The sequence below is a fragment of the Pezoporus wallicus genome, unplaced genomic scaffold, assembly GCF_028554395.1.
Source record: "Pezoporus wallicus isolate ANWC-B61680 ecotype Strahan unplaced genomic scaffold, APGP_CSIRO_Pwel_v1 contig_5104, whole genome shotgun sequence".
Taxonomy (NCBI): domain Eukaryota; kingdom Metazoa; phylum Chordata; class Aves; order Psittaciformes; family Psittacidae; genus Pezoporus; species Pezoporus wallicus.
The window spans coordinates 229,350-243,590 of record NW_026637335.1 but is presented as its reverse complement, the minus strand read 5'-3'; the positions used below and the strand labels follow the sequence as shown (position 1 = coordinate 243,590).

The 14,241-nt window shown below is 41.8% G+C and overlaps 1 protein-coding gene across 1 annotated transcript; it reads left to right on the top strand.

The window, feature by feature from the left end:
* The first annotated feature begins 6,009 nt into the window (after positions 1-6,009).
* On the top strand, positions 6,010-11,246 carry LOC130596798 (meprin A subunit beta-like). The gene is made up of 3 exons (XM_057404757.1): positions 6,010-6,114; positions 9,416-9,521; positions 11,015-11,246. The coding sequence occupies exons 1-3, from the start codon at positions 6,051-6,053 to the stop codon at positions 11,190-11,192; spliced, it is 348 nt and encodes a 115-aa protein (XP_057260740.1). The 5' UTR covers positions 6,010-6,050; the 3' UTR covers positions 11,193-11,246.
* The last annotated feature ends 2,995 nt before the right edge of the window (positions 11,247-14,241 follow it).

The window sequence follows — 14,241 nt, the reverse complement described above, 5'->3', positions numbered from 1 at the left end:
ATCTCATGATCGCTGCATCCAAGGCTGCCCTGGAGAGTCACATTTCCAACGAGCCCTTCCCTGCTGGTGAGCAGGAGGTCAAGCATGGCACCTCTCCTTGTCACCTCCTCTATTACTTGCAGAAGGAAGTTGTCTTCTACACAATCGAGGAACCTCCTGGATTGCTTGTGCTGGGCCGTACCGTCCTTCCAACAGATGTCAGGGTGGTTGAAGTCCCCCATGAGAACAAGGGCCTGTGAGGGTGGAGTGCTTCATCCACAGGTTCTCCTTGATCAGGTGGTCTGTAACAGATCCCCACAGTAATGTCCCCCATAGCTATATTCCCTTTAAACCTGACCCACAAACTCTCTGTTAACTGCTCACCTGTCCCCAGTGACAGTTCCATACTCTCCAGCCTATCCCTAACATAAAGGGCAACTCCCCCTCCCCGCCTGCCAGGCCTGTCCTTCCTAAAGAGCCTGTAACCTTCCATTCCAACACTCCAGTCGTAGGAGCCATCCCACCATGTTTCTGTGATGCCTATTGTATCATACCCCCGTAGACATGCACACATCTCTAATTCCTCTAATGTATTCGTAGTGTTCAGGAAGTTGGAAACCATCTGCAGTTTTGAGGCTTAAAGTGCTCACAAATATTAAAAATGCAGAATTAATAGCCAGCCAGTTGTTTCCTCCCAGAAGTTTGTAGGCAGTGCCCATTGATCTTGGTAGGGTTTCCATAAAATTCTGTCATTTTCCATCGGAATGAAATTAGATACTAAATGTCCTAGGATTAAACTTTCCAGCACTGCTTTTATCATTGTGTATGGCACTCTGCTGCTCTTCGATCTCCATTTCTCTTGGAAAACACAAAACAACTCATATAAAGGTTGGAACAGATCTGCTGGCCTTCCTTGAACAAAGTGCAACTCACAGTGATGATCACCCTGCTGCGTAATCTCACCTGTATCTACTATGGCACTTCCCTAACACTTAAACTGCAAAAGGACACTGTGCTTGTACTTTGTCCTTTGATCTGCTGAATTCTGTTACCTTTCATGAAAATACATGCTTTGTTGTAAAGTTGAGGGGGAAAGCAAAAGCAAACTTAGACAAACACTTAGTTTGGTTGGATGATGAATGGGATATGAAGGGATATTTGCTCATGTTCTCCATAAGAAGAAATTTTACAACCTTATTCCTTCTTCTGAGGCTTGTAAAGGCAAATGACTAGTGAAATACAGGCAAGCAGTATTCCTAGTGTCATTGAGGGACTAGCAGAAGTTGTAAGGAGATGCACAGTGTGTTGTCTAGAAAGTACACGATGAATGAGCGAAAGAATGAATAAGGCTTTTGGGATGTGTCAGAAACAGAGAAGTATTGATATTTTGGAATCCAAATTTCAGGCAAAGTGTTGAACTTTGTTACAGAGTCCAAGTAAGGTGAAGTCAGTAAATGTGAGGTTTAAAGAAAAATTCTATTAGTGAAACTTGCTTAGGACAACTGACCTAGAATTTCATGTGTTTGTTTCTTTAATCATCTCTTAAGGTCCAGAAAACTCAGAATTCAGGCAGCAATCAGAGGATATCAGTCTTCACAGAGCTCCTGAGCAAGACACATTTAGTGTTCCATCACAGAGAGAGGAGTAGAAAAATTAGTATGTGGGCTTCATATACCATTTCCAGGGAAACGGATGAAGATGTAAGGCAGGAAGTGAAAATGGGGAAGAAATTACTACTTACAAGTGCAAGACTGGATGGCAGAAATTGCATTATCTGTCTACCTTTTGGTCAGATTCTGGATTAGAAAACATGATTCAAAAACCATCTGCTCTACTCCTAGATTCTGTTTAAGTTCTAACTTACGTCCTTTGAGTCAGCAAGAAAGGTAAGATGATGCAGGTTTGAGTGGGTTTAGTAGGGCTTTACTGTGGTGATGTTTTTCAGTGGGGAACTGCACACAAGAATTAGTCTCCTGGGAGCAGGGAGAGAAGGTTCCTTGGGTAGCTGTTAACAAGCACGTCTGCCCTTTCCAGGCAAGAGTAGGCCTTAAAGGAATCTCTGCCTGCAAAAGCTAGTCTTGTCCTTTCCGTACTTGTAAGGTTGTTATTACTAAGGTCTCATAATACACATGAAAGGGTCTGGTCTGCAAAAGGTATGTTGGACTCTGTGCTGGTTAGGCAGTCAGGAATTAGATGTTCCATGCAAGCAGTTTGTATTGCAGCCCTTGGTCTTAGAAGAAGGTTGTGCTATAAATGGACATGATGCACAAAGCTATCCTTAGGCTGTATTTTGGTCTGAAATGACTCCTTAGGGTAAAACTCTAATAGAACTATACCTTAGAGTTGTCATTCAGAAGTCTTAAATGCATTTTCTGGGGCGTAACTTAAAATTAGTGCTCCTACCCACTTCGATGGGTGAAGTGAACACTTCTGATAAAATGGTATCCCTGTGCTGTGTCATATCTTCTTGGATGAGTGAGTGGGCACACGTTTATTCCAGTACAGGGTTTGCCTGCTGCTATCACTTCTTGGTTAATTTTTTCCGTCAGGTGACATTTCTCTTTTTCAGGTCTTTTCCTACAAGACAGGGTATGGTTTTGTTTGTTTTCTATCAAGTTTTTGTTAAATATCCCCACACAGTTGAAAAGCTGGGAATAAAATTAGTGCCTTAGGTGCTGGCACTGGAACAGCTACAGCCGGAGATGACTTTTTCCTATCTGCAGCCAAAGGAAGTGGGACAAAGTATTGAGAGGTTTTGTATCCTGACCAGGTGTGTTCTCTGCTTTTCAGAAATGCCATAATCGAGCTCTCAGCTGGTGTTTCTGTCCTGGAGCATAGGTTTAACAGTAGTGGGAAGGGATTTTTGGTAAAGCCTGGAATACGGTATATTGCAGTGGTTCCTTGCTAACATGACTTCTGTTGGAGTCAGCATTGTCTTGTCCACCCATGTGAGATACTTGATGAGAGAAATTTCTAGAGGTACCAAAAAAGATGTGGGTTATTATAGAGAGGCTTGGAATGTATTTGCTGAAATGAAGGCAGCCCAAATCAGGTTACTGATCTGCTCTTGTGTGAGTATTGGAATGGTGACTGTGAATCTTTATTCCTTGGCTGCCATTTCCTAAAGCGTTTCTGTGCAAAAAGGTGCCTGCTCTCTTCAGTTCAGACACCTGAACCTCTGCTCTACAAATGGCTTGTTCCCGATAACTACAAGGAGCTGTAGCCACATCTCCCTATCAATAATTTATAGTAAAGGTGCTATGCAGTGGCTTTAAAAAAGCAAATTCAAGTCTCCGTCGTGCCATGCTTGTGAGTCTTCATGTTAAATGTGTGCCTGACTTGATCTCAGGATCCCAGCCGCGGTACACAAACCTGTTCAACAGTGAAAAACTAATGTGGATATGCAGGGAAAGTTGCAGTGCAAGACATGGTTTTATTAATTTATACTGAAGCACTGAAACGCCTCTCAAATGTGTCATGAATGGTCACTTACAGTTTCTTTCATGGTGCAGTAATGCAGTAATATAATACAAGTCAGAATATATACTGTAATTTTTATATATTTGTAAAAAGTTTAAGGTCCTAACTGGGTCACATAATATTTTATAATATAGAAAGTGCTAATTTAATGCATGTTTTTCATTTACAATTGGGTATATTGAGATCTGGAAATTGTTGATATTAATTTTTTATTTGCATAAAACTGATTGTTATCCTTTATTTTGTCATATTGTTGTGAAGCACCTGAAAATAAAGGGTGATGTGATACTTTTCAAAGGTTAAGCTTAACTTTTGTGTGTTTTCTTCCTGTAGGGAAGATTGTCAATGCCCTGTCTCTAAAGTACATATTAAGAGTTGATTTGGTAAACATGACTATGTCACAACTGTTTCACTTACACTGGGGGGCAAAAACTTCACCTCTGGGGTACTGAAACATACGTTCCTGGTGAAATCACTGCAGTAATGTACAGCACATGTAAAATCCGGGATGTTGAGCATTAATGTGTCTTGAATTTTGAGGAGTGCTTCCATTTTCTTTTCATGGTGATTTCTTCTCAAGGCTGCTGTAGCTCAGAGCTTGGGAAGGAAGGCTTTTATCTGTGCTGGAGGAACGACAGAAGCAGATAGCAAATACATTTCTCTCAGTACAACTCCATGATAATCTTGCAGGTAAAGTAATTTGCCAATCCAGGGGTCATAAATAATGTAATACATGATGTGACCTACAGTGTAACTACTCAAAAGAAGAAAAATTGTGTGAATAAGTAACGTGGCTGTTTTGATGGCAGATTATAGTTATGATTCTTGAGTAACTTAAGAAATACTGTAAAGATATTTTAATGCATCGGTGTAGTTACCTTGTGAAAGTTCAGAGTATCTGTGAATACACTGAAATACAGAAAGTGTATTTTAAATCTAAAAAGAAAGTGGGGTCCAAAAAGCCTGGACTTCATAAAAAGGAACACGAGTATGCACAAGGGTGTAGGTTTTATTTTAAGTTGCAGAGATTCTAAGAAGCAAAGCTCAGATACGTGCTGATGGTGAGCTGCTGTCAAGAAAGACCATCACTGAACCATTCTGGAAGTTATGGTATCATTTATATTATCATGTGTTGATGTGCTCTTCAGAGCAAGCATACAAATCAAACTGAAATGCTAAGGAGGAGGAGATCTAGAAGTTGGGAAATCTTGTTACAGTTTTCATTTGAATTTCAAAGTCTGCTGGCTGGATCTATTTTATGTTGCAAAAAATGAGTATATGGGTATGTACTAGCACATTATAGAAGAAGAGAGAGGGAAGTGGAAATTTCATCACAGACTCAGAAGTGGTGAAAGGGACATGCACTTGGGAGTTCTGAGTTCACTGCAGGGCAGAGTCGGAACACAGCTGATCAAGGTGCAGTCAGTTCTTTGCCCTTCTCGTTTATGGGCTGGAGGAGATTGCTTTTACTCAAACAACAAAAAGAAACTCCTTGTGTTTCCCTTGCTGTGATCAGCTGAGAGATCTAAACTGAGGCTAGCATGGGTTTAAGTGTTGGTAACTTTTTCTGTGCTTTCTTTGTAGTAGTCCTTATATCAATATTGGAGAAAGAAGTACCTTGCTTGCTTTTTGTGCCTCCCTCTGAACCTTGGCTACACAATGGCAGTAGAAAGTATTCTCCAAAGCTGTCTTGAAGCAAATCTGAAATTAGTTAAGGTTAATGAGCAGTCGACTGGCTTCAACCATGAATTTTGGTCAGTAACTTTCCTTTAGTTATAGCTCTTCATTGGAGGAAATAAAATGAATTTAGGGGTAGTCTACCTGGACTGTAGTTGTGGAATGCATAACTTTTCATTTGATTGTGCTGTGTTCCAGAAACTAAGAGAATAAGAGACAGAGCTGGGTACACTGTAAAATGTAAAGGTCATTTCTGTTTGTGCCTAATGGCATTTGTTGTGTTTGTTGTTACCGAAGTAGGCACTGTAAGAAGAAACCTGCTGATGGCCTCTGCAGCCCATTGTGAGGCCTGGTCCAAACCTGTTGCATTCAGCAAAATGCCAACAATATCACAGAAAGGCGATTTCTGCATCCCTGTCTTAATCCAGTGTCAGAGCCCCAGGTAAAGATGCTTGTTTATCACACAGCCTGAAGCTGCACTCGGCAGCTCTGAGCTGGAACCAGAGAGGACATTCCCTGTCAGCTGGAAGAACAAAGCATGTGTGTGAACACACGTTACGAAGGATCACGCCGTTTCTTTTACTGAGGTGTATGTTAATTTCTCTGTTCTTTGTGAGTGTGATTCTGGGATCTGTTATAAAGAACTACTCTGACAGGGCTGAGGATCACTCATTTGTGGGTGGCTTTAACAGTATAAATGACAACAAAATACTTCAGCAGTAGCTGGGGTAGATGCTCACTTTGGAAATGATGAGCAGGGAAGATTCTAGTAAGCCTTTAAGAAGTCATCTAGGGAAGGCAGTATCTTGGGAGAAGATGTCACATTCCTGTCCATGATGGCTTTCTCCCCGTTATTCTTTGAGACACTTTCAAGACAGTCGTGAGGTGTTGCTGGGCACGTTTCAAAGCAGCTCATGGTGCAAACATCAAACCCAGGCTTGGAAGAAAATGCTGCAGCCAAGAATCAGAAACTTCCAGGTAGAAGGACGAACCTCTGGGGTATAACTTGGGCTATTGACTTTGTCATTCCCTTCTTTTACCCAAAATTCATCTCCCCGTTTTATGCAGGCAGATTTTTACTTTTTATCCCTTCTCTTTATATATGGGTATATACTGTTCCATCTCCCCATTTTATGCAGGCAGATTTTTAGTTTCTATCCCTCCTCTTTATATCTGGGTATATACTGTTCAAGGTCTGCTCCTAAAATTAAACGTGGGGAATTTTTTTTCCTATCAAATGTTTTTATTTTTAAAAAAATCTATATCTGAAAGAGAGCTGCAGCTTCCACTTGTGCTACATTTGGGTACCCCAAATGAAACAGCACTGAGCTGAGTCACTAGCAACAGAGAATTATCATTTAAGTTCAAGCAGTAGTCTTGGTATAGACTCCTATATCAACACTATTATTTGAAATACTTATTTCTCCTAGCTGTTAACAAATGTTCTGGCAATAATGAGGAGGAATATGTGTGATCCTTCATGGCAAACTGGGGGAGAAGTTTAGGTAAAGTCATGATACTGGAAGTCAGGAAATCAAAAGAAAACCAGGCATTGCAACCATGTTTTGTAATGGAACAGGTGGGTTGAAGGAAGAAGTGTTGGCAGTGTTCTACGTGCTGCAGCTGTGATCAGAGCAGCAGTAAGTATTGCAGCAAAACCTCATTTTTTCCCTAGGAGCAAAAACATCTTGAGAGCAGCCTGCTAATAACCTTTAATCATAATTTTTATACTCTTGATCCAGGTCTTTGATGTGTCTTTTAAACCAGTGTATATTCAAGGAATTTCATCGTCGAATACATCTGAAGTTTATCTTTAAAAGGTAACATAACCCTAAAATGAGACCAGATAAATGCTTGTGACAGACACTTTTGTGTGCTGAAGCTCCTGTCGTTAAAGGAATACTTCGTGTATGTATTTGAAAATTCAGAGATAGCAAGATTGATGAGACATTCTTATGGAACTACCCAGTTGTCAGAAAAGAAACATGCTGGAGAAGTTATCAGGAAGTATCTGCTCCAAGTTAATTAGTAATCCTTTATAGAAGAGGATGCTGTAAAACGAGCTCAAAATCCATGATCCTCACCTTGCTACAGTAAGGGTAGCAGAAAGGAGGGTGCGTTTTTCTTGCAAAAACGGGAAGAAACAGCTTCAGGATGTGTGCTCTGAAAGCCTTGCTGTTCATCCTCTTTGTGGCCAGCGATGCACTGGATGAAGAGGCTTTAGAACGTAAGGCATGGCTGCTTTGTGGCTTTAGAGCTTGTCAGAATAGGGACGTGTCTGTCAAATTCCGGGCTTACCTATGGTAGTGCTGCTGTGGTATGGCAATCCCAGGGGTATTGCTTCTGAGGGAATTCTCCTTGTGGTTTAGGTGGAGTTTATTTTGAATACCAGGAAGACAGTGGAAATGTCAAGACCTCTGTGTGACAGCTGCTTGCCTGTTTGCTGTTAAAAAGTGTTTCCTAGTTCTTGGGTTCGGTACTGCCAGGAGCATGGGGATATTTTACAGACACAGCTGCGTGAGGCAAAAACGCTTTTGCTTTGGCCAGTGGGGAGGAAGGGGGTTTCCATCTTTTTTTTGAGGTAAAGGCTGCTCATAGCATAGTTCCTCTACCTAATTATGCATCAGTCAGGAGTGTTAATCCTTTTGTTGCTGGTGGAAAATCTCTCTTACAATAGCAAACCGGTGATATGAACGATGCTCTGGTACTGACTTTCCCCCTGTCAGTTGCCAGGTAGGCTCAGAAGGATCTGCTCAGAGATCTCTGCCAGTTCTAACTTCCTGGCTTCATTCTAAATGTGCATCTTATGATAAAAAGTTACACAAAATATTATTCAGCTGTATTGGCTGTTTTGGGGTTTTTCAAGTATCATAATGGTGCTTGGCCTTACAACGTACAGTCAGTTTTGGTTTTTCTCCTGGGCATCTCCAGTGATGTCTTGCAGTTGCTTGTTTGGTCACACGTTATAGGTCAGGATGTCAGGTTCATCTCCCTAAGTCATAGACTTCAGTGGCTTTGCACCAGAGCCTCTGTGTCAGCTCGTAGCTTGGTGGTGTGTGTACAGCATTGTCCTGGTTTCAGCTGGGATAGAGTGAATTTTCTTCCCATTTACATGGTACAGTGCTGTGCTCTGGCTGTAGTCTGAGAATGGTGCTGATAACACAGTTTTAGTTGTAGCTAAATGGTGTTTATACTAAGTGAAGGACTTCTCAGCTTCTCATACCCTGTCAGTAAGGAGGCTGGGGGGGGAGGACAGACATCTGCCCCAAACTGGCCAGAGGGATATTCCAGACCGTGTGGTATACTCAGCATATAAACTGGGGGAAGGCTGGCTGGGGGCTGCTGCTCAGGAGCAAGCTGGACATCAGTTGGCAGGTGGTGAGCAATTGCATTGTGCCTCACTTGTTTTGTATATTCTGACTTTTATCACTGATGATATTATCATTACCGTTTCCCTTCCTTTCCTGTCCTGTTAAACAGTCTTTATCTCAACCCACGGATTTTACTTTTTTTGCCAGTTCTCTCCCCCATCCCAGTGGGCTGGGGGAGCGAGCAGGAGGCTCTCTGGTGTTCAGCTGCCTGCTGGGGTAAATCACAAGCAGCATTCAGTCTGAATCCCACACTGGAAAGAAACAGGTAGGAGAGAATGCAGTGCTTGAGTGTCAAACATGGTGACTTTTGATGTCTTTATTAGCTTGCTGATGAGGAAGCTATATTTAGACAGCCCTATGCCTGTGAAGTACTGTTAGCACTTAACTTCTGGAACGTGATTTACAGCCCACAGTGTTTACACAGCAAAAGAGATGGAGGAGAACCGCCAGTAACACAAAACAAATCCTTTTGCAGACCAAAAAAGGGAAGAATCCCAATGCACAACACACAAAAAGGTTTTAATTTGGGTTATAATTAATTAGAAGGTTTGAGTCTCAAGTGGGTTTCATGAGTTTTAGCCTTTGCCAACGACAATCCAGAGATGATACATAATGGAATTCAGATACAACCATACTTCACTGATGCGATAAAAATCCTAATAACAGAAGCCGTACAGTTTACTGGCTAACTGGAAGATGGGTACAAGCCAGGGGGAAGTAATTTCAGCTACACCATTTCTCAAATGGTTTCAAAGCTTTGAAGGGGCAGGTCACTGGAAAGCAGGATTTAATATCCAAATAGCCAGAGTTTATCGTGTGAATTACATTTCTGAGGCAATTAAACCCACTAAACGGTATGTTATGGTGTAATTGCAGTAACTAAGTATTGGGTTTGTTTTCATTCACAGCCAGCTGCACTGGAGTTAAGGACTTTGGGGCCTGCCTGGGTAACACAGACAACTTCTGCCCTACCAGTATTTCTTGCCAGTGTAAAAATGAAAAACCTTTCTGCAGGTAGGGGTGGTGGTGGTTTCTTTGTCTAAATATGTACTGTGCAAGTGCAGCTCTCAAATATAGTCTGAATGATGAACTAAATACAGACTGCAGTGTTGTGATCCATGAAAGTAGATGTTGCTCATCATTCACGATCTGTATAAGCTCGTACAAAGCATCAAATCTGGGCTCTGGGTGCAGCATTTTCTTTTTAGAGTATGTGTAAGCCGTGTGATTTATTAGGTAGGTAATCACTGTGATCCTCAACTTTCACAGCTCGCTACTGGCTTGGATATTTTACCTTAGAACTGAGTTATGCTGGGTAATGGCAACTTAACTTTTGCCTCCGGCTGACCAAAATTCCTTGAGAGTTAACGAACCCTCCAGGTATCTTCATCCTGTTCTTCATTACGTAGCGTTTTCTTCGTCCTTGTTTTAAAACAATCCAGTCACCTGAGCAGAGAATCTTGTTCCTAGATCCAGCATATTTCTTTTTTACATATGGCTTGACCCCTTGACAGGAAACTAGCAAGAAAATTATGCAGCCCATATGATTACCTGGTGGATTCGAGGCAATACTTTCTCTGTGGCACAGTCTGTTCATGGATGTGCAGCTAGCCCCCAGTTGTAGCCAACAGAGCACGCTGTCTGAATGTTAGTGCAACTCCAAAGAAATAGAAAGCTACATTCTTGAAGCTATAATTGTGTTCCAGTCATATCCAGATGCATGCAAATGCTGCCTATGAAGAGAAGAATTTTCTGTAGTGGGAGATCAAGGGCAAACTTTCAGAAAAGGTTCCCCAAATCCAGCCTGTTTGCACTAACAAATGTTGCAAAATGCCCATCGAAAGAACTTTCCCATCATGAGAATTGCTGGGACAAAACCGGAATGTGTTCTAGTGATGTCCTTTGTATTAGCAGAGGAGGTGATGCTTTGGGAGAGCAAAACGAGAAGCCCTGCATTAATGAAAATAACTTGGCTTAAAAAAAAAAAAGCACATTCTTATCCCATTTGAAGTCTTGCTCTTAAAAGCAGAAGGGACATCATAGTCTGTGATCTCCTGTGGGTGGTGGTGCTGCCTTCTCATAGAAGGTGCACAGTGTTGTAGTGATAGGTAGAGTGTGACGTCTCAGTTACAGCTGTGTGGACTGGTTTGGAAGTGCAGAAGCTTTGCCATGCTTACAGCTGATAAAAAAGAGATCTTTGACCTGAATCATGACTCGAGCAATATACCCTGTTCTCAGTGAAGCTTATTATCTTGGACTTACCGGAATGCTAACTTGGACTTGGTTGACCTAGAGCCTGGCACAGTGCATTTGCATCAAATCTGGAATAAGTTGTATGTTACTAAGAGGAGTAATATCTTCAGGCAAGCAGGAAAAATATGGAATCCCTTGACCTCTGTGGCATTCAATAATAAATAATCATATAGCAAAACAGGTTACTTTTGTTTGGTATTGGTTATTTTTAAATTAAAAGAATGTTGCTAAGAAAACAGTATTTTCATTTGCAGATGTGATTACTACAGAGTGGACTGGCAGGAATATTGGTACATGGGCCCCAAATGTAATCACCGTTGGAACACTCTAGATTTCATTTTAGTAGCTACTCTTCCTGCAATAGCACTGGTTATCATAGCTGTTGCAATATTCTACTGTGTCTACCACTGCAAAAGCAAAAAGGCTGGGTAAGTTACTCTGGATGCAGTTAAAAGGGGTTTTATAACCAAATTGGAAGTAAAGCAAAATAAAAAATATAGTGGTGTTCTGATTAATTCTTAACCTCTGGATATTTAACTCAACATCTGGCATCCTCTGCTAAAATACTCAATTTAAAATCAAAGCATCTTACCAGAGCATTTAACAGTTCTTCAGCATTTTACCACTTCTTACCATTGCTTCTCAGAATAGTTATGGTTGGAAAGGACCTTAAGATCATCCAGTTCCAACCCCCTGCCATGGGCAGGGACACCCCACACTAAACTGAACCATGCCACTCTTTTCTTCAGGGCTAACCAGGCAAGCTTTAAAATCAATAAATATGTCTACAACTTTAACTCAAGGCTACCAAATCTGTCTTGCTGATTTATCTGCTGTTAAGGGTTGCCTTTATCTCCACAAGTGTTTTGGCTGTTATTCCTTCTCTGGAAACAAGCAAAAAGCAAGACTAGTAAACACTGACGAGACTCTTGGTGATTAAACACAACTCCTCCCATTCTTGGGTCCCAGGCATTGGAAATTTGAGCTGCTTTTTGATTTCATCACTTTATCTTTTTCCCCCACCGACACCTGTCCCGGGTGTGTAGACACCATGCTCTTATTTCTTCCTTCATTGAGCCCCATTGGTGTGTGTCGCTGGTACTTCCTCTGTCATAGAAACTGTAGTTAGACATAGCTCTCGCATCGCCGTTGCCACAGCACATCTAAACCTATGCTGTGGCTGTTGAACCAACCAGCAGGACAAAATGATTTGTCAAAACCCTCAAAGCTGTCACTTATGCTCTGAATTCTCCTTGTTCCTCCAACCAGGAACCAGATGAATTCTCCATACCGAGAAGCACACCAGAACCATGCGTTTACTCCTGAAACAGCTGGAAACTTGGGGCACGGTTACCAGCAGTCACCAAGGGTAAGAGATGTTGGCGTGTGGGGATGGCAGAAGGCAGGCAGGGTTTTGTGAGGCAGCAGAATGGGTATGCAATGAGTAGCAAGAAAGGGTCAGCTGGTAAGATTAAAGGTAATCCGAGTTTCCTTTTCCTGCTGGGAGTGATGCTTTCCAGTGATGTTTTTGGAGGCTGGGGGCATCAATGGAGATGATGATCAGAAGGATATGGCTGTACTAAATGTGTTGTCATCTCTCAGCTGCACGACCTGTGAATGACAGCATGTAACTACTTGTAGCATGTAAACCCTTGCAGAGTTCTAGCTGTATTTGTTTAAAATTCACTGCCTACACCTGAGTCAGTTTTGGGGCTGGAATATTTGGCCATTTTCTGATTATTTTTTTTCTAGAAAGGAGAAATTGCCTAACTCAAATCTGAAATGAATTCCCTGCATCCCCTTTGTAACAGAAGGGTTCACTGGGACCTTTGCAGCATTCCTGTGGGACAGAGTAGACAGTCATCTTTTCCAGGGTTACACAGGTAATGTGGGACCGAGCTGGGACTTGAATGTTGGTCCCCACAGACCAGACTGTGAAAGCAGCCACCTTTGTGGCCAGGCTCGGGTGCTGCCATGCCAGCCTTTTCCATTAGGTGACATGTGCTTCATATAGAGATCATAGCTTTAACTAGTGGAAATCAGAAGAGGGGTAAATGCATCTCAAAAACCATACAGGAAATACAAAATACAAAGCAGCTTGAAAGGGAATGAATCTGTGTCTGTGTTCTTGTCCTCATTCGGGACTTTAGTGGTTATTCTACATATGGAGTGAATAGCGTTTGAGAAGAAAACATTTTAGGCCGGCTGAGAAAAGAAAGAAACTCATCTAGTCTGATCCATCATTTCCTGTTAAATACATTTGTCAAGTATTGATACCTTGGATGCGCAGTGGGGAAAAATGGGGCATGAGCCTCCCTTCACCAGGAGATGGTGCTGTTTAATCCTTAACTAACTGAGAGGGCTGCAGCGCGTCCTCCTTTCTCCCGCTCCAGGCTGCACGCTGCAGTCCGTGAGATGTTTCTGCCTCATCTCCTGGCTGGATGTGGTGGTCATGAAAACGGGGGCTTGTAAAAAGCCATTGATCATTCTCTGAGCTTCTGCTGTCGTGCCAGTCAGGCAGCGGTGTCTGAGAGAGGAAACCAGAATCTGCATCTGAAAGCATCAGTTCCTGCAGATGAGCTCCCCGGAACTGCTGCTCTCCGGAGGGTACACTGGTTATGAAAACTACTTCAGGTCATTCTATTTTTAAACAAATGAATTTTATAAATTTATCTATAATATATATATTTTATAGATAAATTTATAAATTTATAAAATTCTATTTTTAAGCAAATGAACATCACGTACTAGTTTTACGAACCACATGGAACACCTTGTTTCTTCATGGTGTTTTCCTTCTTTCCCCAGCAGTATGTTTGGTAAGCCAGCAGCCAGTCTGTAAGCCACAATATTCAACTGATCTTAATTGTATTTAGTTTAATTTTTGACCCCTTTTTGCATAAGTCGGAGAAATTCCCTGTTACTTGTGGAGTAGCAGCATCTTTCTGAAATGTGTAATCATAAAAGACAACAAAACGCCCAGACCTTGCTAAAACCCTTAATACCTGGTTTATTTAATTGTGCAGAGTCTTACTGGGCTGGATGTTTCTGTTATACCTTAGAGGTACGTTTTCTGCATTACCCAAGTATGTAAGGGCTTTTCTTCTGCTGAGTCTTTTAGGTAAACTGCATTTATACATTTCAAAATGTCTCTAACAAGCATTGTATTTAGTAACTGATAAATGGGTTTATACAGGCTTTTTATCCCAAACACAGCTGGTGACGTACCCAGTGAGCTGTTCTGTAACTTGCTGTCATTTTGCTCTGTAACCACCTGATCCCCTGCATACAGGATGTCTGGGTTGAAGGAATTCCAAAACCCGTCCTGAGAAGGCAAGATTTGGATGATGTCCTAAGCCTGAATCAAGCACAGAACTGCAGGTAAGCTGCTGGTTTGCTGTCCTTTTGCTCATTTTCACTTCAGCTCTAGTTTGGAGACCTAAGAATTACTTCATAACTTTACCAGTGGTGCAGCGACTGA